This window comes from Oncorhynchus nerka, linkage group LG9a (assembly GCF_034236695.1).
Source record: "Oncorhynchus nerka isolate Pitt River linkage group LG9a, Oner_Uvic_2.0, whole genome shotgun sequence".
NCBI classification, from domain to species: domain Eukaryota; kingdom Metazoa; phylum Chordata; class Actinopteri; order Salmoniformes; family Salmonidae; genus Oncorhynchus; species Oncorhynchus nerka.
Window position 1 is genome coordinate 3518093 of NC_088404.1, and position 24165 is coordinate 3542257.

General features: G+C 44.8%; 1 protein-coding gene across 1 annotated transcript in view; it reads right to left on the minus strand.

Moving 5' to 3' along the window:
- The window catches only part of LOC115126020 (protein phosphatase 1 regulatory subunit 12A-like), an 82196-nt gene that overhangs the window by 39374 nt on the left and 18657 nt on the right, over positions 1-24165 (minus strand). The window contains exons 3-12 of the mRNA XM_065022200.1: positions 23396-23514; positions 21195-21351; positions 17646-17790; positions 16851-16925; positions 14263-14348; positions 10844-11052; positions 9338-9447; positions 6873-7106; positions 5472-5761; positions 2899-2985 (exon numbers count right to left, since the gene is read on the minus strand). Coding sequence (XP_064878272.1) covers positions 2899-2985; positions 5472-5761; positions 6873-7106; positions 9338-9447; positions 10844-11052; positions 14263-14348; positions 16851-16925; positions 17646-17790; positions 21195-21351; positions 23396-23514 — 1512 coding nt within the window. The remainder of the gene's footprint in view (positions 1-2898; positions 2986-5471; positions 5762-6872; positions 7107-9337; positions 9448-10843; positions 11053-14262; positions 14349-16850; positions 16926-17645; positions 17791-21194; positions 21352-23395; positions 23515-24165) is intronic.

Consider the following 24165-nt stretch of genomic DNA (forward strand, 5'->3'; position numbering starts at 1 on the left):
CAGCATAACCCCTGATCTATAGCATATTCCCTACAACAGCCACATAAATAGCGTATGGCTAGTGCTCCCTTGTGAAATAAGTATTTTTTAGCCACTCTATGTTTCAGTGTTAAATCAGTTTGGATGGCAGACATCAAGCAGCCGGTTTAGACAGGAAACTCCAGGTCTGAATCAGCTGCACCAATTAGATCATCACTCTGCTAATGTCTATTTAGTCCACCAGGTTCTGCACACACTTCCCTGGTGGCTGTGTCCTTGGTGTATCCTGGCTATGTCCTGGTGTATCCTGGCTATGTCCCTGTCCTGTGTATCCTGGCTATGTCCCTGACTATGTCCTGGCTATGTCCTGGCTATGTCCTGGTGTATCCTGGCTATGTCCCTGGTGTATCCTGGCTATGTCCTGACTATGTCCTGGTGTATCCTGGCTATGTCCCTGGTGTATCCTGGCTATGTCCTGACTATGTCCTGGTGTATCCTGGCTATGTCCCTGGTGTATCCTGGCTATGTCCCTGGTGTATCCTGGCTATGTCCTGACTATGTCCTGGTGTATCCTGGCTATGCCCTGGTGTATCCTGGCTATGTCCTGACTATGTCCTGGTGTATCCTGGCTGGTGTATCCTGGTGTATCCTGGCTATGTCCCTGGTGTATCCTGGCTATGTCCTGACTATGTCCTGGTGTATCCTGGCTATGCCCTGGTGTATCCTGGCTATGTCCTGACTATGTCCTGGTGTATCCTGGTGTGTCCTGGTGTATCTGGTGTATCCTGGTGTCCTGGCTATGCCCTGGTGTATCCTGGCTATGTCCTTCCCTGGTGTGTGTCCTGGTATCCTGTCCTGGTGTATCTATGTCCCTGGTGTATCCTGGCTATGCCCTGGTGTATCCTGGCTATGTCCTGACTATGTCCTGGTGTATCCTGGCTATGTCCCTGGTGTATCCTGGCTATGTCCTGACTATGTCCTGGTGTATCCTGGCTATGTCCCTGGTGTATCCTGGCTATGTCCCTGGTGTATCCTGGCTATGTCCTGACTATGTCCTGGTGTATCCTGGCTATGTCCCTGGTGTATCCTGGCTATGTCCTGACTATGTCCTGGTGTATCCTGGCTATGTCCCTGGTGTATCCTGGCTATGTCCCTGGTGTATCCTGGCTATGTCCTGACTATGTCCTGGTGTATCCTGGCTATGCCCTGGTGTATCCTGGCTATGTCCTGACTATGTCCTGGTGTATCCTGGCTATGCCCTGGTGTATCCTGGCTATGTCCCTGGTGTATCCTGGCTATGTCCTGACTATGTCCTGGTGTATCCTGGCTATGTCCTGACTATGTCCTGGTGTATCCTGGCTATGCCCTGGTGTATCCTGGCTATGTCCCTGGTGTATCCTGGCTATGTCCTGACTATGTCCCTGGTGTATCCTGGCTATGTCCTGACTATGTCCCTGGTGTATCCTGGCTATGTCCTGACTATGTCCTGGTGTATCCTGGCTATGTCCCTGGTGTATCCTGGCTATGCCCTGGTGTATCCTGGTGTGTCCTGGTGTATCCTGGTGTATCCTGGTGTATCCTGACTATGTCCTGGTGTATCCTGGCTATGTTCCTGTTGTATCCTGGCTAATCCCTGGTGTTCCTGTTGTATCCTGGCTATGTCCCTGGTGTATCCTGGCTGTGTCCCTGGTGTATCCTGGCTATGTCCTGTGTATCCTGACTATGTCCTTGTGTATCCTGGTGTATCCTGGCTATGTCCTGGTGTATCCTGGTGTATCCTGGCTATGTTCCTGATGTATCCTGGTGTATCCTGGCTAATCCTGGTGTGTCCTGGTGTATCCTGGCTATGTTCCTGGTGTATCCTGGTGTGTCCTGGTGTATCCTGGCTATGTTCCTGATGTATCCTGGCTATGCCCTGGTGTATCCTGGCTAATCCTGGTGTGTCCTGGTGTATCCTGGCTATGTTCCTGGTGTATCCTGGTGTGTCCTGGTGTATCCTGGCTATGTTCCTGGTGTGTCCTGGTGTATCCTGGTGTGTCCTGGTGTATCCTGGCTATGTCCATGGTGTATCCTGGTGTATCCTGGTGTGTCCTGGTGTATCCTGACTATGTCCCTGGTGTATCCTGGCTATGTCCTGGTGTATCCTGGCTATGTCCCTGGTGTATCCTGGTGTATCCTGGCTATGCCCTGGTGTATCCTGGCTATGTCCCTGGTGTATCCTGGTGTATCCTGGCTATATCCTGGTGTATCCTGGCTATGTCCTGGTGTATCCTGGCTATGTCCCTGGTGTATCCTGGCTATGTCCCTGGTGTATCCTGGCTATGTCCTGGTGTATCCTGGTGTATCCTGGCTATGTCCTGGTGTATCCTGGCTATGTCCCTGGTGTATCCTGGTGTATCCTGGCTATATCCTGGTGTATCCTGACTATGTCCCTGGTGTATCCTGGCTATATCCTGGTGTATCCTGGCTATGTCCCTGGTGTATCCTGGTGTATCCTGTATTGCTCTAACATACATGTCTGTGTATCCTGTATTGCTCTAACATACATGTCTGTTTTCTGCTTTGCCAACTTCCTGTTAGGTTCTGGTTTTCCGTCCTGCAGGAAGTTGGTACATTATACCGTGTTCTCTGCCTGGATTTACTATCATCTTAACTCGATGCCTGTTCTGGCAGCGAGAGAGCAGAGTCTACAGGCCACGTTCTAACATACCGCGTGTATTTCAGTCTTATCTAACAAATGGTTCAACCAACCAAGTGGAGTTTCGTGTCTGAACCTGGTTAAAGAAAGGCTGAATGAACATAACATTCAGGAGACATCCAGCGGCAATACTGACAAACACAAACACCACAGAACGGTGAACAGAAGCCCCAAGAGTGGGAAGACACACCGACGGATGGAGCCAAGGCTGTAGGACATACCTGAGAGGCAAGGAGGGGGTGGAGCTACTGAGAACACATCCTGTGCTATTGAGGCGGCGGGTGTAAGAGGCGCTACGACTCAGCCAGCTGAGAGAGAGAGAGGGAGAGAGAGAGAGGAAGAGGGGTGTAAGAGGTGCTACGACTCAACCAGCTGAGAGAGAGGGAGGGAGAGAGAGAGAGAGGGGGGGGTGTAAGAGGTGCTACGACTCAGCCAGCTGAGAGAGAGGGAGAGAGGAGGGGTGTAAGAGATAGAGATAGAGGGGGGAGAGAGATAAGGAAGGGGAGAGAGAAATAGCGAGAGAGGGGGAGAGAGAAAGAGGTGGAGAAAGAGAGTGATAAGGAGGGGGGAGAGAGGGTGGAGAGAGAGAGATTGTGAAAGAGAAAGATAGAAAGGGGAGGGAGAAAGAGGGTGGGGGTGATGCAGTGAAGCTCAAAACCTGTTTAGCTATTCTCACAAACGCACTCGGCCACACACACACACAGTGAAGTCGATGAGCAGCCTTTCACTTCCATTCCATACTGTGGTACGTAACAGCATCATGTGAGGCAAGCTGAGCCCACTGTGGTACGTAACAGCATCATGTGAGGCAAGCTGAGCCCACTGTGGTACGTGACAGCATCATGTGAGGCAAGCTGTGTGGTACGTGACAGCATCATGTGAGGCAAGCTGAGCCCACTGTGGTACGTAACAGCATCATGTGAGGCAAGCTGAGCCCACTGTGGTACGTGACAGCATCATGTGAGGCAAGCTGAGCCCACTGTGGTACGTGACAGCATCATGTGAGGCAAGCTGAGCCCACTGTGGTACGTGACAGCATCATGTGAGGCAAGCTGGGCCCATCATGTCATGTGAGGCAAGCTGAGCCCACTGTGGTACGTGACAGCATCATGTGAGGCAAGCTGAGCCCACTGTGGTACGTAACAGCATCATGTGAGGCAAGCTGAGCCCACTGTGGTACGTGACAGCATCATGTGAGGCAAGCTGAGCCCACCTGCTAGTGCTGTCTGGTATACTGAAGAGACGTCTGGTTGGAATGGGGTTCACAAACCTGCTAGTGCTGTCTGGTATACTGAAGAGACGTCTGGTTGGAATAGGGTTCACAAACCTGCTAGTGCTGTCTGGGTTGGTGTCTGGTTGGAATAGGGTTCACAAACCTGCTAGTGCTGTCTGGTATACTGAAGAGACATCTGGTTGGAATAGGGTTCACAAACCTGCTAGTGCTGTCTGGGTTGGTGTCTGGTATACTGAAGAGACGTCTGGTTGGAATAGGGTTCACAAACCTGCTAGTGCTGTCTGGGTTGGTGTCTGGTTGGAATGGGGTTCACAAACCTGCTAGTGCTGTCTGGGTTGGTGTCTGGTATACTGAAGAGACATCTGGTTGGAATGGGGTTCACAAACCTGCTAGTGCTGTCTGGTATACTGAAGAGACATCTGGTTGGAATAGGGTTCACAAACCTGCTAGTGCTGTCTGGGTTGGTGTCTGGTATACTGAAGAGACGTCTGGTTGGAATGGGGTTCACAAACCTGCTAGTGCTGTCTGGGTTGGTGTCTGGTATACTGAAGAGACGTCTGGTTGGACTGGGGTTCACAAACCTGCTAGTGCTGTCTGGGTTGGTGTCTGGTATACTGAAGAGACGTCTGGTTGGAATAGGGTTCACAAACCTGCTAGTGCTGTCTGGGTTGGTGTCTGGTATACTGAAGAGACATCTGGTTGGAATGGGGTTCACAAACCTGCTAGTGCTGTCTGGTATACTGAAGAGACGTCTGGTTGGACTGGGGTTCACAAACCTGCTAGTGCTGTCTGGTATACTGAAGAGACGTCTGGTTGGAATGGGGTTCACAAACCTGCTAGTGCTGTCTGGGTTGGTGTCTGGTTGGAATGGGGTTCACAAACCTGCTAGTGCTGTCTGGTATACTGAAGAGACGTCTGGTTGGAATAGGGTTCACAAACCTGCTAGTGCTGTCTGGGTTGGTGTCTGGTATACTGAAGAGACGTCTGGTTGGACTGGGGTTCACAAACCTGCTAGTGCTGTCTGGGTTGGTGTCTGGTATACTGAAGAGACGTCTGGTTGGAATGGGGTTCACAAACCTGCTAGTGCTGTCTGGGTTGGTGTCTGGTATACTGAAGAGACGTCTGGTTGGAATGGGGTTCACAAACCTGCTAGTGCTGTCTGGGTTGGTGTCTGGTATACTGAAGAGACGTCTGGTTGGACTGGGGTTCACAAACCTGCTAGTGCTGTCTGGGTTGGTGTCTGGTATACTGAAGAGGGGTCTGGTTGGACTGGGGTTCACAAACCTGCTAGTGCTGTCTGGGTTGGTGTCTGGTATACTGAAGAGACGTCTGGTTGGACTGGGGTTCACAAACCTGCTAGTGCTGTCTGGGTTGGTGTCTGGTATACTGAAGAGACGTCTGGTTGGACTGGGGTTCACAAACCTGCTAGTGCTGTCTGGGTTGGTGTCTGGTATACTGAAGAGACGTCTGGTTGGAATGGGGTTCACAAACCTGTTAGTGCTGTCTGGGTTGGTGTCTGGTATACTGAAGAGACGTCTGGTTGGACTGGGGTTCACAAACCTGCTAGTGCTGTCTGGGTTGGTGTCTGGTATACTGAAGAGACGTCTGGTTGGACTGGGGTTCACAAACCTGCTAGTGCTGTCTGGGTTGGTGTCTGGTATACTGAAGAGACGTCTGGTTGGAATGGGGTTCACAAACCTGCTAGTGCTGTCTGGGTTGGTGTCTGGTATACTGAAGAGACGTCTGGTTGGACTGGGGTTCACAAACCTGCTAGTGCTGTCTGGGTTGGTGTCTGGTATACTGAAGAGACGTCTGGTTGGACTGGGGTTCACTCTGGCAGTCCTGGGTTCCTGAAAGTACAAGGACGTTTGATGATCTATCAATATCTAGCTATGAATCGTTTCAAACATATCACTACTAACTAGATGGTCCAGTCTAAGAGGACAGTAGTGATGTAGTTGGTCCAGTCTAAGAGGACAGTAGTGATGTAGATGGTCCAGTCTAAGAGGACAGTAGTGATGTAGTTGGTCCAGTCTAAGAGGACAGTAGTGATGTAGATGGTCCAGTCTAAGAGGACAGTAGTGATGTAGTTGGTCCAGTCTAAGAGGACAGTAGTGATGTAGATGGTCCAGTCTAAGAGGACAGTAGTGATGTAGATGGTCCAGTCTAAGAGGACAGTAGTGATGTAGATGGTCCAGTCTAAGAGGACAGTAGTGATGTAGTTGGTCCAGTCTAAGAGGACAGTAGTGATGTAGATGATCCAGTCTAAGAGGACAGTAGTGATGTAGATGGTCCAGTCTAAGAGGACAGTAGTGATGTAGTTGGTCCAGTCTAAGAGGACAGTAGTGATGTAGATGGTCCAGTCTAAGAGGACAGTAGTGATGTAGATGGTCCAGTCTCAGAGGACAGTAGTGATGTAGATGGTCCAGTCTAAGAGGACAGTAGTGATGTAGTTGGTCCAGTCTAAGAGGACAGTAGTGATGTAGATGGTCCAGTCTAAGAGGACAGTAGTGATGTAGATGGTCCAGTCTAAGAGGACAGTAGTGATGTAGATGGTCCAGTCTAAGATGTAGTTGTATTTCCTTGATTCCTTGTGTCCTCTCTCCTTGTCTACTTCTCTAAATAGATTGGAGGTTGTTTCGTGAAGGAAATGAGGAGAGGAATCAAAGAAATACAATGAGGAGAGGAATCAAGGGAATACAATGAGGAGAGGAATCAAGGGAATACAATGAGGAGAGGAATCAAGGGAATACAATGAGGAGAGGAATCAAGGGAATACAATGAGGAGAGGAATCAAGGGAATACAATGAGGAGACGTATCAAGGGAATACAATGAGGAGAGGAATCAAGGGAATAGAAATGAGGAGAGGAATCAAGGGAATACAACTCAAATTCACCCTGTGATGCTCCTGTACCTTTTAAAGGTGTGTTTTTACCATCAATGTGGTCTGGTTCCAGTACCTTGGTGTCTGTACTGGTGTCAGAGCTGAGGCGTGGGCTGGAGGCAGAGCGGATCATACCCAGGCCCGACTCAGGCGCCCCGCGGGTGGACTCCTGACTTGGGTCGGTGGTACCTGAAGGCCCCAGGGTCACGGAGCTGCCTGCTTTACGAAGAGAGGTCCTCCAGGAGCCAGGGGCCGCACCAGGGGCTGAGCTAGGTGCTGCCTCTGGGGCTGGGGGCTTCCCCGGGTCCTGCTGCAGAAGGAGAGAGAGATGTACGATTCACTGATCAAATCAACTCAGATTAATGACCTGCCAACAGTGGTAATAAAATACAATTTACAAAATCACTTTAAAATAGTCAATAGCAGACTGCACAGGTTGTTCATCTGAGTGTGTGTGTCCCCCAGGCCGTAGCTGACTCCGTCACCAGGGAGATACCAATTCATAGCTGCCCGACCCAGCATTCTGGCGTTCAAACACAGACAGACCAGGGAGATACCAAGTCATAGCTGCCCTACCCAGCATTCTGGCATTCAAACACCAACAGACCAGGGAGATACCAAGTCATAGCTGCCCTACCCAGCATTCTGGCGTTCAAACACCAACAGAACAGGGAGATACCAAGTCATAGCTGCCCTACCCAGCATTCTGGCATTCAAACACAGACAGAACAGGGAGATACCAAGTCATAGCTGCCCTACCCAGCATTCTGGCGTTCAAACACCAACAGACCAGGGAGATACCAAGTCATAGCTGCCCTACCCAGCATTCTAGCGTTCAAACACCAACAGAACAGGGAGATACCAAGTCATAGCTGCCCTACCCAGCATTCTGGCATTCAAACACCAACAGACCAGGGAGATACCAAGTCATAGCTGCCCTACCCAGCATTCTGGCATTCAAACACCAACAGACCAGGGAGATACCAAGTCATAGCTGCCCTACCCAGCATTCTGGCGTTCAAACACAGACAGACCAGGGAGATACCAAGTCATAGCTGCCCTACCCAGCATTCTGGCATTCAAACACCAACAGAACAGGGAGATACCAAGTCATAGCTGCCCTACCCAGCATTCTGGCGTTCAAACACCAACAGAACAGGGAGATACCAAGTCATAGCTGCCCTACCCAGCATTCTGGCATTCAAACACCAACAGAACAGGGAGATACCAAGTCATAGCTGCCCTACCCAGCATTCTGGCATTCAAACACCAACAGAACAGGGAGATACCAAGTCATAGCTGCCCTACCCAGCATTCTGGCATTCAAACACCAACAGAACAGGGAGATACCAAGTCATAGCTGCCCTACCCAGCATTCTGGCATTCAAACACCAACAGAACAGGAGATACCAAGTCATAGCTGCCCTACCCAGCATTCTGGCGTTCAAACACCAACAGAACAGGGAGATACCAAGTCATAGCTGCCCTACCCAGCATTCTGGCATTCAAACACCAACAGAACAGGGAGATACCAAGTCATAGCTGCCCTACCCAGCATTCTGGCATTCAAACACCAACAGAACAGGGAGATACCAAGTCATAGCTGCCCTACCCAGCATTCTGGCATTCAAACACCAACAGAACAGGGAGATACCAAGTCATAGCTGCCCTACCCAGCATTCTGGCGTTCAAACACCAACAGAACAGGGAGATACCAAGTCATAGCTGCCCTACCCAGCATTCTGGCATTCAAACACCAACAGAACAGGGAGATACCAAGTCATAGCTGCCCTACCCAGCATTCTGGCATTCAAACACCAACAGAACAGGGAGATACCAAGTCATAGCTGCCCTACCCAGCATTCTGGCATTCAAACACCAACAGAACAGGGAGATACCAAGTCATAGCTGCCCTACCCAGCATTCTGGCATTCAAACACCAACAGAACAGGGAGATACCAAGTCATAGCTGCCCTACCCAGCATTCTGGCGTTCAAACACCAACAGAACAGGAGATGGTTGCCATGGAGGTCGTGGGGAGCTGCCCTACCCAGCATTCTGGCATTCAACAATCACCAACAGAACAGGATTCTCTGATCACCAAGTCATTAATGCTGCCCTACCCAGCATTAATGACATGATTCAAATCAAACACCAACAGAACAGGGAGATACCAAGTCATAGCTGCCCTACCCAGCATTCTGACGTTCAAACACCAACAGAACAGGGAGATACCAAGTCATAGCTGCCCTACCCAGCATTCTAGCGTTCAAACACCAACAGAACAGGGAGATACCAAGTCATAGCTGCCCTACCCAGCATTCTGGACATGATTCAAACACCAACAGAACAGGGAGATACCCAAGTCATAGCTGCCCATACCCAGCATTCTGGCATTCAAACACCAACAGAACAGGGAGATACCAAGTCATAGCTGCCCTACCCAGCATTCTGGCATTCAAACACCAACAGAACAGGGAGATACCAAGTCATAGCTGCCCTACCCAGCATTCTGGCGTTCAAACACCAACAGAAACATACCTTTTTAACAGTGTTTCCTGAAGTGCTGGTTGCCATGGAGGTAGCGTGGGGGGAGGAGCTGTTGCGTTTGTTGTTCAAGTTGTTGATGATCTCTCGGTTTTTGGCTTTCTCTGCAACAATCACCATCAGCCAGTTAATGACATGATTCCCATCAGCCAGTTAATGACATGATTCCCATCAGCCAGTTAATGACATGATTCCCATCAGCCAGTTAATGACATGATTCTCTGCAACAATCACCATCAGCCTGTTAATGACATGATTCTCTACAACAATCACCATCAGCCTGTTAATGACATGATTCTCTACAACAATCACCATCAGCCTGTTAATGACATGATTCCCATCAGCCTGTTAATGACATGATTCTCTACAACAATCACCATCAGCCCATTAATGACATGATTCTCTGCAACAATCACCATCAGCCTGTTAATGACATGATTCCCATCAGCCTGTTAATGACATGATTCTCTGCAACAATCACCATCAGCCTGTTAATGACATGATTCTCTGCAACAATCACCATCAGCCTGTTAATGACATGATTCTCTGCAACAATCACCATCAGCCCATTAATGACATGATTCTCTGCAACAATCACCATCAGCCTGTTAATGACATGATTCTCTGCAACAATCACCATCAGCCTGTTAATGACATGATTCTCTGCAACAATCACCATCAGCCTGTTAATGACATGATTCTCTGCAACCATCACCATCAGCCTGTTAATGACATGATTCTCTGCAACAATCACCATCAGCCTGTTAATGACATGATTCTCTGCAACAATCACCATCAGCCTGTTAATGACATGATTCTCTGCAACAATCACCATCAGCCTGTTAATGACATGATTCTCTGCAACAATCACCATCAGCCTGTTAATGACATGATTCTCTACAACAATCACCATCAGCCCGTTAATGACATGATCCCATCAGCCTGTTAATGACATGATTCTCTGCAACAATCACCATCAGCCTGTTAATGACATGATTCTCTGCAACAATCACCATCAGCCCGTTAATGACATGAATCCCATCAGCCTGTTAATGACATGATTCCCATCAGCCTGTTAATGACATGATTCTCTGCAACAATCACCATCAGCCTGTTAATGACATGATTCTCTGCAACAATCACCATCAGCCTGTTAATGACATGATTCTCTGCAACAATCACCATCAGCCTGTTAATGACATGATTCCCATCAGCCAGTTAATGACATGATTCTCTACAATAGAACAAGTCCACATGATTCTCTACAATAGAACAAGTCCACATGATTCTCTACAATAGAACAAGTCCACATGATTCTCGACAATAGAACAAGTCCACATGATTCTCTACAATAGAACAACTCCACATTGGGTTTCAGTCTTGAAGGCATCCGTCATGACAGGGTTTAGGTCCATTCCATTTCAACTCAGTAAACTCAAATGTTACTTCATGAATGGACTAGGCTGAAATGGACACCAGGGAAACTTCATTTTCTCTCACCTGATTCTGCATCGCTCTCAGACTCGTCCTCTTCTTCTTCTGAACTGGAGCTGCTGGAGGCTTGGGCCTGTCCCTGTGTCCCATGCTGAGTCTGTACCCCCTCCTCATCCTCATCCTCAGCAGGGCTGCTGGTCAGGGCAGGGGGAGGGTGCTTCTCCCTCTCGTGGAGGCAGATCTTCTCCCGGCTGCTCATACGAGAGATTGAGGTCCTGCATGGGATAGGATGACAGGTAGGCATGGAGGAACCAATCAGTGACGGTGATCACTAAGGGTGTGTGTGTGTAAACAAAAACTAACAAAACCAGGATTTGGACTGTAACTGGATCCTGTGTGGGAGACTGAAGGACAGCTTAACTACATGAATACTATTGGATGACCAGGCCATCACTGTAAATAACAATGGTGTCTGATTCTAATGGTAGAGAGGTGTCAGGTGGGTAACAGACAGTCTGATTCTAATGGTAGAGAGGTGTCAGGTGGGTAACAGACAGTGTGATTCTATTGGTAGAGAGGTGTCAGGTGGGTAACAGACAGTGTGCTTCTATTGGTAGAGAGGTGTCAGGTGGGTAACAGACAGTGTGATTCTATTGGTAGAGAGGTGTCAGGTGGGTAACAGACAGTGTGATTCTATTGGTAGAGAGGTGTCAGGTGGGTAACAGACAGTGTCTGATTCTAATGGTAGAGAGGTGTCAGGTGGGTAACAGACAGTCTGATTCTATTGGTAGAGAGGTGTCAGGTGGGTAACAGACAGTCTGATTCTATTGGTAGAGAGGTGTCAGGTGGGTAACAGACAGTCTGATTCTATTGGTAGAGAGGTGTCAGGTGGGTAACAGACAGTCTGATTCTATTGGTAGAGAGGTGTCAGGTGGGTCAGGTGGGTAACAGACAGTCTGATTCTAATGGTAGAGAGGTGTCAGGTGGGTAACAGACAGTGTGATTCTATTGGTAGAGAGGTGTCAGGTGGGTAACAGACAGTGTGATTCTATTGGTAGAGAGGTGTCAGGTGGGTAACAGACAGTCTGATTCTATTGGTAGAGAGGTGTCAGGTGGGTAACAGACAGTGTGATTCTATTGGTAGAGAGGTGTCAGGTGGGTAACAGACAGTCTGATTCTATTGGTAGATTCTATTGAGGTGTCAGGTGGGTAACAGACAGTGTGATTCTATTGGTAGAGAGGTGTCAGGTGGGTAACAGACAGTGTGATTCTATTGGTAGAGAGGTGTCAGGTGGGTAACAGACAGTGTCTGATTCTATTGGTAGAGAGGTGTCAGGTGGGTAACAGACAGTCTGATTCTATTGGTAGAGAGGTGTCAGGTGGGTAACAGACAGTGTGATTCTATTGGTAGAGAGGTGTCAGGTGGGTAACAGACAGTGTGATTCTATTGGTAGAGAGGTGTCAGGTGGGTAACAGACAGTGTCTGATTCTATTGGTAGAGAGGTGTCAGGTGGGTAACAGACAGTCTGATTCTATTGGTAGAGAGGGTGTCAGGTGGGTAACAGACTATTGGTGACTGATTCTATTGGTAGAGAGGTGTCAGGTGGGTAACAGACAGTGTGATTCTATTGGTAGAGAGGTGTCAGGTGGGTAACAGACAGTGTCTGATTCTATTGGTAGAGAGGTGTCAGGTGGATTCTATTGTAGAGGGTGTCAGGTGGGTAACAGACAGTGTGATTCTATTGGTAGAGAGGTGTCAGGTGGGTAACAGACAGTGTGATTCTATTGGTAGAGAGGTGTCAGGTGGGTAACAGACAGTGTCTGATTCTATTGGTAGAGAGGTGTCAGGTGGGTAACAGACAGTCTGATTCTATTGGTAGAGCGGTGTCAGGTGGGTAACAGACAGTGTCTGATTCTATTGGTAGAGAGGTGTCAGGTGGGTAACAGACAGTGTCTGATTATATTGGTAGAGAGGTGTCAGGTGGGTAACAGACAGTCTGATTCTATTGGTAGAGGTGTCAGGTGGGTAACAGACAGTGTCTGATTCTATTGGTAGAGAGGTGTCAGGTGGGTAACAGACAGTGTGATTCTATTGGTAGAGAGGTGTCAGGTGGGTAACAGACAGTGTCTGATTCTATTGGTAGAGAGGTGTCAGGTGGGTAACAGACAGTGTCTGATTCTATTGGTAGAGAGGTGTCAGGTGGGTAACAGACAGTCTGATTCTATTGGTAGAGGTGTCAGGTGGGTAACAGACAGTGTCTGATTCTATTGGTAGAGAGGTGTCAGGTGGGTAACAGACAGTGTGATTCTATTGGTAGAGAGGTGTCAGGTGGGTAACAGACAGTGTCTGATTCTATTGGTAGAGAGGTGTCAGGTGGGTAACAGACAGTGTCTGATTCTATTGGTAGAGAGGTGTCAGGTGGGTAACAGACAGTGTGATTCTATTGGTAGAGAGGTGTCAGGTGGGTAACAGACAGTCTGATTCTATTGGTAGAGAGGTGTCAGGTGGGTAACAGACAGTCTGATTCTATTGGTAGAGAGGTGTCAGGTGGGTAACAGACGGACTGATTCTATTGGTAGAGAGGTGTCAGGTGGGTAACAGACAGTGTCTGATTCTATTGGTAGAGAGGTGTCAGGTGGGTAACAGACAGTGTCTGATTCTATTGGTAGAGAGGTGTCAGGTGGGTAACAGACAGTGTGATTCTATTGGTAGAGAGGTGTCAGGTAAAGAGATATACAGGTAACAGACAGTGTGATTCTATTGGTAGAGAGGTGTCAGGTGGGTAACAGACAGTGTCTGATTCTATTGGTAGAGAGGTGTCAGGTGGGTAACAGACAGTCTGATTCTATTGGTAGACATATACGGTGTCAGGTGGGTAACAGACAGTGTCTGATTCTATTGGTAGAGATGTCAGGTGGGTAACAGACAGTGTCTGATTATATTGGTAGAGAGGTGTCAGGTGGGTAACAGACAGTCTGATTCTATTGGTAGAGGTGTCAGGTGGGTAACAGACAGTGTCTGATTCTATTGGTAGAGAGGTGTCAGGTGGGTAACAGACAGTGTGATTCTATTGGTAGAGAGGTGTCAGGTGGGTAACAGACAGTGTCTGATTCTATTGGTAGAGAGGTGTCAGGTGGGTAACAGACAGTGTCTGATTCTATTGGTAGAGAGGTGTCAGGTGGGTAACAGACAGTCTGATTCTATTGGTAGAGGTGTCAGGTGGGTAACAGACAGTGTCTGATTCTATTGGTAGAGAGGTGTCAGGTGGGTAACAGACAGTGTGATTCTATTGGTAGAGAGGTGTCAGGTGGGTAACAGACAGTGTCTGATTCTATTGGTAGAGAGGTGTCAGGTGGGTAAAAGACCATGTCTGATTCTCTTGGCTCATATCAGTAACACACTAAGCTACGTCTGTGGTTCTGTATCAGTGATTCCTAGGTGGGTAACAGACTGGCACAGACAACAGACATGCTGGGGCACTGACTTGCGTGGTCGAACCGATGCCATATTGATAGGAGGGCTGGTCTCGATGACAGGAGGCTGGGACAGCTTGGCTTTTTCTGTACGCAGCTAGAGAGATATACAGAGTAAATATACAGAGTAAATATACAGGACATATACAGAGTAAATATACAGAGTAAATATACAGGAAGACATATACAGAGTAAATATACAGGAAGACATATACAGGAATACATATACAGAGTAAATATACAGGAAGACATACACAGGAATACATATACAGAGTAAATATACAGGAAGACATATACAGGAATACATATACAGAGTAAATATACAGGAAGACATACACAGAGTAAATATACAGAGTAAATATACAGGAAGACATATACAGAGTAAATATACAGGAAGACATATACAGAGTAAATATACAGGAAGACATATACAGAGTAAATATACAGAGTAAATATACAGAGTAAATATACAGGAAGACATATACAGAGTAAATATACAGAGTAAATATACAGAGTAAATATACAGAGTAAATATACATGAAGACATATACAGAGTAAATATACAGAGTAAATATACAGGAAGACATATACAGAGTAAATATACAGAGTAAATATACAGGAAGACATATACAGAGTAAATATACAGAGTAAATATACAGGAAGACATATACAGAGTAAATATACAGAGTAAATATACAGAGTAAATATACAGAGTAAATATACAGAGTAAATATACAGAGTAAATATACAGGAAGACATAAACAGAGTAAATATACAGGAAGACATACACAGAGTAAATATACAGAGTAAATATACAGGAAGACATACACAGAGTAAATATACAGAGTAAATATACAGAGTAAATATACAGGAAGAAATATACAGAGTAAATATACAGGAAGACATATACAGAGTAAATATACAGAGTAAATATACAGGAAGACATATACAGAGTAGATATACAGAGTAAATATACAGAGTAAATATACAGGAAGACATATACAGAGTAAATATACAGAGGAAATATACAGGAAGACATACACAGAGTAAATATACAGAGTAAATATACAGAGTAAATATACAGGAAGACATATACAGAGTAAATATACAGGAAGACATATACAGAGTAGATATACAGAGTAAATATACAGAGTAAATATACAGGAAGACATATACAGAGTAAATATACAGAGTAAATATACAGAGTAAATATACAGGAAGACATATACAGAGTAAATATACAGAGTAAATATACAGGAAGACATATACAGAGTAGATATACAGAGTAAATATACAGGAAGACATATACAGGAATACATATACAGAGTAAATATACAGGAAGACATACACAGAGTAAATATACAGGAAGACATACACAGAGTAAATATACAGAGTAAATATACAGGAAGACATACACAGAGTAAATATACAGAGTAAATATACAGGAAGACATACACAGAGTAAATATACAGGAAGACATACAGGAAGACATACACAGAGTAAATATACAGAGTAAATATACAGGAAGACATACACAGAGTAAATATACAGAGTAAATATACAGAGTAAATATACAGGAAGAAATATACAGAGTAAATATACAGGAAGACATATACAGAGTAAATATACATGAAGACATATACAGAGTAAATATACAGAGTAAATATACAAGACATATACAGAGTAAATATACAGAGTAAATATACAGAGTAAATATACAGGAAGACATATACAGAGTAAATATACAGAGTAAAGACTAAATATACAGGAAGACATATACAGAGTAAATATACAGAAGACATAAAGACTAAATATACAGGAAGACATACACAGAGTAAATATACAGAGTAAATATACAGAGTAAATATACAGGAAGACATATACAGAGTAAATATACAGGAAGACATATACAGAGTAAATATAGAGTAAATATACATGAAGACATATACAGAGTAAATATACAGAGTAAATATACAAGACATATACAGAGTAAATATACAGAGTAAATATACAGAGTAAATATACAAGACATATACAGAGTAAATATACAGAGTAAATATACAGAGTAAATATACAAGACATATACAGAGTAAATATACATGAAGACATATACAGACTAAATATACAGGAAGACATATACAGACTAAATATACAGGAAGATATACACAGACTAAATATACAGGAAGACATACACAGACTAAATATACAGGAAGACATACACAGAGTAAATATACATGAAGACATATACAGAGTAAATATACAGGAAGATATACACAGAGTAAATATACAGGAAGACATACAGAGTAAATATACAGGAAGATATACACAGAGTAAATATACAGGAAGACATACAGAGTAAATATACAGGAAGATATACAGTACCAGTGAAAGTTTGGACACACCTACTCATTCAAGTGTTTCCCTTTAGTTTTACAATTTTATAAAATTGTAGAATAGTGGAGACATCAACACTATGAAATAACACACATGGAATCATGTAGTAACAAAAAGAGTTAAATAAATCAAATATATATTTTATATTAATAGTAGTGCACTTTATAGGGCATAGGATGCCATTAGGACTGCGACAGAGACTTACAGAATTTTGTTTCTTTGTCAGCTCCTCCAGAGTGTCCACTAGGGTGTCATCTGCTACTTCTAGAGGGGTTTGTCCCTGGAACAAGGACACACATGGTTTAATGTAGAGCATCAGAGTCTACTAGAGTGTCATCTGATACTTCTAGGGGGTTTGTCCCTGAAACAAGGACATTTAGTGCATTGACATTATGAGTGTCCAAAATGGCACCCTATTCCCTATATAGCGCACTACTTATAGCGCACTAATAAAGTAGTGTATTATCCAGGGAATAGGGTGCCATTTTGGACACTCATAATGTCAATGCACTAAATGTCCTTGTTTATACAGGTTCTATAGGGCTCTGGTCTAAAGTAGTGTACTATATAGGGAATAGGGTTCTATAGGGCTCTGGTCTAAAGTAGTGTACTATATAGGGAATAGGGTTCCATTTGTGTAACAATACTGCTGAGTCAGCATGTAGTATAGATGTGATTACATTGCATGAGCCGTTACATACTCAGCGTGATTGAGATGCTCTGTGTCTGGGCACATAGGGAGACTAATACAGCCCCAGACTGGAGGTGTCATAATACCCATAAAACCTAGCGGTCAAACAGGGAAACGCCTCCAATCGTTTTTCCACCATTCATTTTCCTTCCTTTTCGATAACCGTGTAAATCTCTCTCGGACAAGGTGACTTTCATCAATAAAATGCAGCTGTATTTACTCTCAAATTAGAACATGCTAATTAGCATGCGGGGGGGTGTACTTAATGTTTTGTACATTCAGAGAATGCATGTATCTTCTCCCACTCACCACGTTGTTGAGAGCAGCCATCTCACACATGTTGTCAGCCAGCAGAGAACACACCTCCTGCTGTCCCCAGTGAGCAGCAGCGTGCAGGGCTGTCCAGCCATCCACATCACCACTGTCCAAATCCAGACCACACTGGAGCAGGACCCTGTGGGGCGGGGGGGCGGGATGAACAGGGTGAGGGAGAGAGAGAGAGAGAGACAGGAGGGAGAGAGAGAGAGGAAGAGGAGAGAGAGAGATGAACAGTACACGTAGCATGTTTAGTATGTTTAGTATGCGTAGCATGTTTAGCATGTTTGGTACGCGTAGCATGTTTAGCATGTTTGGTACGCGTAGCATGTTTAGTACGCGTAGCATGTTTAGTACGCGTAGCATGTTTAGTACGCGTAGCATGTTTAGTACGTTTAGTATACGTAGCATGTTTAGTATGCATAGCATGTTTACTAGGCGTAGCATGTTTACTAGGCGTAGCATGTTTAGTATGCGTAGCATGTTTAGTACGCGTAGCATGTTTAGTACGCGTAGCATGTTTAGTACATGTTTAGCATGTTTATGCGTAAGCATGTTTAGTACGCATGTTTAGCATGTTTGTTGTTTGTACGCGTTTGGCATGTTTAGTATGCGTAGCATGTTTAGCATGTTTAGTATGCGTAGTATGTTTAGTATGCGTAGCATGTTTAGCATGTTTAGTATGCGTAGTATGTTTAGCATGTTTAGTATGCGTAGTATGTTTAGTATGCGTAGCATGTTTAGCATGTTTAGTATGCGTAGTATGTTTAGTATATGTAGTATGTTTATCATGTTTAGTACGTTTAGTATGTTTAGTACACCTAGCATGTTTAGAATGCGTAGCATGTTTAGCATGTTTGGTACGCGTAGCATGTTTAGTATGCGTAGCATGTTTAGTACGCGTAGCATGTTTAGTATACGTAGCATGTTTAGTATGCGTAGCATGTTTAGTACGCGTAGCATGTTTAGTACGCGTAGCATGTTTAGTACGCGTAGCATGTCTAATATGTTTAGTATGTCTAATATGTTTAGTATGCGTAGCATGTTTACTAGGCGTAGCATGTTTAGTATGCGTAGCATGTTTAGTATGTAGCATGTTTAGTATGCGTAGCATGTTTAGTATGCGTAGCATGTTTAGTATGCGTAGCATGTTTAGTATAGGTAGCATGTTTAGTATAGGTAGCATGTTTAGTACGCATAGCATGTTTAGTACGCGTAGCATATTTAGTATGCGTAGCATGTTTAGTATGTTTAGTATGCGTAGCATGTTTAGTATGTTTAGTATGCGTAGCATGTTTAGTACGCGTAGCATGTTTAGTACGCGTAGCATGTTTAGTATGCGTAGTATGCGTAGCATGTTTAGTATGCGTAGCATGTTTAGTATGCGTAGCATGTTTAGTATGTTTAGTATGCGTAGCATGTTTAGTATACGTAGCATGTTTAGTATGTTTAGTATGCGTAGCATGTTTACTATGTTTAGTATGCGTAGCATGTTTAGTATGCGTAGTATGTTTAGTATGCGTAGCATGTTTAGTATACGTAGCATGTTTAGTATGCGTAGCATGTTTAGCATGTTTAGTATGCGTAGCATGTTTAGTATGCTTAGTAGCATGTTTAGTATGCGTAGCATGTTTAGTATGCGTAGCATGTTTAGTACGCGTAGCATGTTTAGTATGCGTAGCATGTTTAGTATGTTTAGTATACGTAGCATGTTTAGTATGTTTAGTATGCGTAGCATGTTTAGTATGTTTAGTATGCGTAGCATGTTTAGTACGCGTAGCATGTTTAGTACGCGTAGCATGTTTAGTATGCGTAGTATGCGTAGCATGTTTAGTATGCGTAGCATGTTTAGTATGCGTAGCATGTTTAGTATGCGTAGCATGTTTAGTATGTTTAGTATACGTAGCATGTTTAGTATGTTTAGTATGCGTAGCATGTTTAGTATGTTTAGTATACGTACCAAACATACCATGTTTAGTATGCGTAGCATGTTTAGTATGTTTAGTATGCGTAGCATGTTTAGTATGTTTAGTATATGTAGCATGTTTAGTATGTTTAGTATGCGTAGCATGTTTAGTATGTTGTTTAGTAGTATGTTTAGTATCGTAGTATGTTTAGTATGCGTAGTATGTTTAGTATGCGTAGCATGTTTAGTATGTTTTTAGTGTATGTTTACGTAGCATGTTTAGTATGTTTTTAGTATGCGTAGCATGTTTAGTATGCGTAGCATGTTTAGTATGTTTTAGTATGCGTAGCATGTTTAGTATGTTTAGTATGCGTAGCATGTTTAGTATGTTTAGTATGCGTAGCATGTTTAGTACCGTAGCATGTTTAGTACGCGTACCCACATGTTTAGTATGCGTAGTATGCGTAGCATGTTTAGATGCGTAGCATGTTTAGTATGCCGTTTAGTATGCGTAGCATGTTTAGTATGTTTACCAGTTTAGCCCAGTGACTATGTTTACCATGTTTAGCCCAGCATGTTTAGCACCCGACCCACATGTTTAGCATGTTTAGTATGACTAGCACCTGTTTACCCATGTTTAGTATGCGACCCATGTTTAGTATGCACCTGTTGTTTACTTTAGTACTAGCATGTTTAGTACCCACTGACATGTTTAGTAGCACCATGTTTACCCATGTTTAGCACCCCCCACTGACTTTAGCACCATGGCCCACTGTTTACTATGTTTACCCGAGCCACTGAGCATGTTTAGCACCCGACCCACTGACTAGCACCCGACCCACTGACTAGCACCCGGCCCACTGACTAGCACCAGGCCCACTGACTAGCACCAGGCCCACTGACTAGCACCCGACCCACTGACTAGCACCCGACCCACTGACTAGCACCTGACCCACTGACTAGCACCCGACCCACTGACTAGCACCCGGCCCACTGACTAGCACCCGGCCCACTGACTAGCACCCGACCCACTGACTAGCACCCGACCCACTGACTAGCACCTGGCCCACTGACTAGCACCCGGCCCACTGACTAGCACCCGACCCACTGACTAGCACCTGACCCACTGACGAGCACCTGACGAGCACCCAACCCACTGACTAGCACCCGACCCACTGACTAGCACCCGACCCACTGACTAGCACCCGACCCACTGACTAGCATCCGACCCACTGACTAGCACCCAACCCACTGACTAGCACCCGGCCCACTGACTAGCACCCGGCCCACTGACAAGCACCCGACCCACTGACTAGCACCTGACGAGCACCCAACCCTCTGACTAGCACCTAACCCACTGACTAGCACCTGACGAGCACCCGACCCACTGACTAGCACCTAACCCACTGACTAGCACCTGACGAGCACCCAACCCACTGACTAGCACCTAACCCACTGACTAGCACCTAACCCACTGACTAGCACCTGACGAGCACCTAACCCACTGACTAGCACCTGACACACTGACTAGCACCTGACGAGCACCTGACCCACTGACTAGCACCTGACGAGCACCTGACCCACTGACTAGCACCTGACGAGCACCTGACCCACTGACTAGCACCTGACCCACTCACTTCATGACCTCTATGTAGCCCTTGGCAGCGGCCACGTGCAGCGCTGTGGCCTTGGTGTTAGGATGAGGTGTCAGCACGCCACTTCCTGCCAGCACCGCGTTGGCATCCGCCAGCATCACGCGCTCCTCTTCCCGTCGTGCCATGTCCACGTCAACCCCTGAGAGAGAGGAAGAGGGACACAGGCAACAGATAGGGACCCACACTACAGAATAATCCCTAGTTGACCTGTTTATAGTATTATAGAACACCCAGACTACATAATAATCCCTAGTTGACCTGCATCTAGAGCACCCAGACTACATAATAATCCCTAGTTGACCTGTTTATAGTATTATAGAACACCCAGACTACATAATAATCCCTAGTTGACCTGCATCTAGAGCACCCAGACTACATAATAATCCCTAGTTGACCTGCATCTAGAGCACCCAGACTACATAATAATCCCTAGTTGACCTGCATCTAGAACACCCAGACTACATAATAATCCCTAGTTGACCTGCATCTAGAGCACCCAGACTACATAATAATCCCTAGTTACCCTGTTTATAGTATTATAGAACACCCAGACTACATAATAATCCCTAGTTACCCTGCTTCTAGAACACCCAGACTACATAATAATCTCTAGTTACCCTGCTTCTAGAACACCCAGACTACATAATAATCCCTAGTTACCCTGCTTCTAGAACACCCAGACTACATAATAATCCCTAGTTACCCTGCATCTAGTATTATATAACACCCAGACTACATAATAATCCCTAGTTACCCTGCATCTAGTATTATATAACACCCAGACTAGATAATAATCCCTAGTTACCCTGCTTCTAGAACACCCAGACAACATAATAATCCCTAGTTACCCTGCTTCTAGAACACCCAGACTACATAATAATCCCTCGTTACCCTGTTTCTAGTATTATAGAACACCCAGACTACATAATAATCCCTAGTTACCCTGCTTCTAGTATTATAGAACACCCAGACTACATAATAATCCCTAGTTACCCTGCTTCTAGTATTTTAGAACACCCAGACTACATAATAATCCCTAGTTACCCTGCTTCTAGAACACCCAGACTACAAAATAATCCCTAGTTACCCTGCTTCTAGTATTATATAACACCCAGACTACATAATAATCCCTAGTTACCCTGCTTCTAGAACACCCAGACAACATAATAATCCCTAGTTGCCCTGCTTCTAGAACACCCAGACTACATAATAATCCCTAGTTACCCTGCTTCTAGTATTATAGAACACCCAGACTACATAATAATCCCTAGTTGACCTGCTTCTAGAACACCCAGACTACATAATAATCCCTAGTTACCCTGCTTCTAGAACACCCAGACTACATAATAATCCCTAGTTACCCTGTTTCTAGAACACTCAGACTAGATAATAATCCCTAGTTAATAATCCTAGTTACTGTTTCTAGAACACCCAGACAACATAATAATCCCTAGTTACCCTGCTTCTAGAACACCCAGACTACATAATAATCCCTAGTTACCCTGCTTCTAGAACACCCAGACTACATAATAATCCCTAGTTACCCTGCTTCTAGAACACCCAGACTACATAATAATCCCTAGTTACCCTGTTTCTAGAACACTCAGACTAGATAATAATCCCTAGTTACCCTGCTTCTAGAACACCCAGACTACATAATAATCCCTAGTTACCCTGTTTCTAGAACATCCAGACAACATAATAATCCCTAGTTACCCTGCTTCTAGAACACCCAGACTACATAATAATCCCTAGTTACCCTGCTTCTAGAACACCCAGACTACATAATAATCCCTAGTTACCCTGCTTCTAGAACACACAGACTACATAATAATCCCTAGTTACCCTGCTTCTAGAACACCCAGACTACATAATAATCCCTAGTTACCCTGCTTCTAGAACACCCAGACTACATAATAATCCCTAGTTACCCTGCTTCTAGAACACCCAGACTACATAATAATCCCTAGTTACCCTGCTTCTAGAACACCCAGACTACATAATAATCCCTAGTTACCCTGCTTCTAGAACACCCAGACTACATAATAATCCCTAGTTACCCTGCTTCTAGAACACCCAGACTACATAATAATCCCTAGTTACCCTGCTTCTAGGTCTCTCCCTATAGCATCGTCAGGGGGGTAATGACTATGTTAATATGTGTCATTGTGTTAACACCCTACCTTGTTTCTTGATCTCCCCCTTCAACAGTCTCTCCATAGCATCCTCAGTGACCACATCCAGAGGAAGCTCTCCTTCACTGTTCACCGCCCCCACACGTGCACCGTGCTCTATCAGGTACCTGCAACATAGACACACAACATAATGGTTCCTATACACAACATAATGGTTCCTATACACAACATAATGGTTCCTACACACAACATAATGGTTCCTACACACAACATAATGGTTCCTACTCACAACATAATGGTTCCTACACACAACATAATAGTTCCTACTCACAACATAATGGTTCCTACTCACAACATAATGGTTCCTACTCACAACATAATGGTTCCTACTCACAACATAATGGTTCCTACTCACAACATAATGGTTCCTACTCACAACATAATGGTTCCTACACACAACATAATGGTTCCTACTCACAACATAATGGTTCCTATACACAACATAATGGTTCCTACTCACAACATAATGGTTCCTACACACAACATAATGGTTCCTACTCACAACATAATGGTTCCTACTCACAACATAATGGTTCCTACTCACAACATAATGGTTCCTACTCACAACATAATGGTTCCTACTCACAACATAATGGTTCCTACACACAACATAATGGTTCCTACACACAACATAATGGTTCCTACACACAACATAATGGTTCCTACACACAACATAATGGTTCCTATACACAACATAATGGTTCCTACACACAACATAATGGTTCCTACACACAACATAATGGTTCCTACACACAACA